The following is a 1,232-nucleotide window of genomic DNA, read 5'->3' on the forward strand; positions in this document are numbered from 1 at the left end:
CCTGGAAACCTCCAACGACGAAAACACAACCGACAAAGTGTATTACGACTCCTCACGAGGAATAGCTTTCTCGAACGTCCCTGGTGCTGTAGAAACCTATACTTTCAAAATTCGCTTCACCATCGCCAACAGTTTCTCTGCAGCTGTTGTAACCTCAACCTCATGCAGCCACTCAGTGCGACACGACACTTGGCCTTAAAGGGCCCCATCACACCGACATCAAGCGGCTGAACAGCACTTTTGCGTTTGCCGGCAATTCTTCCAGCACACTGTAGATGTTTCCACGGACAAAATCGCACGCCGCAGGTGCGCCGACAGATTATCAACCACCACGACAGACGGTGCTTCGATCTCGAACTGCAAAAGTTCGCGCAGGTACATGTCCCATACTCCCTCATCCATCCATGCATTCTCCTGGACAGCGTAGATTGCGTCGCGTGGATATGTCGGCAACTCGTTCTACCGGGCCACCAGGCAGACCATGCACGATAATGCAAGGCGGCAACTTCCGGCCTAGACGACACGTAAGTACGGGTGATGTGTTCAATCTCACCATCTGCGCGTACTGCGAGGACTGCGGTTACCCTGTCAGAGTGCTTCTGCTGGCTGTCAACTTCGGCCGTCTCCCCAACCCGAACCCATATACGACGTGGTGGCATGTCCTAATGAACTCCGGTTTCGTCGATATTAATGATGTTCCCCAGGTCGTAGGCACTGAACCTTGCCCGGAATGAGCGAGCGTAGTCAACACGCGTGGCTTGCAAGTTGACTTGTGTCCTTTTGGACGCGGAGGGTACGCGCTGCGAGAAACCATGACGGTGTGCAAAAGCTTGGTACGCACGTGATGGATGCGATTTTCTTCGAGGTGCGCGGCAAGCCATCCTGGCTGATACGTCTTCAGCCATGTCACAAGGTGCGGTGTTGTCAGGAACTTTTCGCGGTCGCAGACGCTACCAATGAATTTGGCCAGTTCGGCCCCGAAGTCCACGGCCTCACTGTGACCATGGCCACTCAGAGTGGCGTTACTGGTGTGTTTTTTGGATTCGAGAAACTCCTCCTTCGAGCTAACCAACCTCGTAGAGTGACTATGGGAACGTTCTCCTGTCGTGCGAACTCGCGGACACTGCTGCATGGCCAGAGCGTTGAGTGTTTCTGGAGGAGAGCCTTTATTGTCCCTATAGTGTATCGCTGTTGTTTTCGATTTGCAAGCAGTGTTGAGCGACGATAGGGTT

General features: G+C 53.4%; 1 protein-coding gene across 1 annotated transcript; it reads right to left on the minus strand.

The window, feature by feature from the left end:
• Positions 1 to 219: 219 nt before the first annotated feature.
• On the minus strand, positions 220 to 556 carry H310_02288 (hypothetical protein; the record flags this gene model as incomplete). Its single annotated transcript, XM_008865740.1, has 2 exons — positions 220 to 459; positions 533 to 556. The coding sequence occupies 2 exons, from the start codon at positions 554 to 556 to the stop codon at positions 220 to 222; spliced, it is 264 nt and encodes an 87-aa protein (XP_008863962.1).
• Positions 557 to 1,232: the final 676 nt, after the last annotated feature.

The sequence above is a fragment of the Aphanomyces invadans genome (assembly GCF_000520115.1).
Source record: "Aphanomyces invadans strain NJM9701 unplaced genomic scaffold supercont1.3, whole genome shotgun sequence".
NCBI lineage: Eukaryota > Oomycota > Saprolegniomycetes > Saprolegniales > Verrucalvaceae > Aphanomyces > Aphanomyces invadans.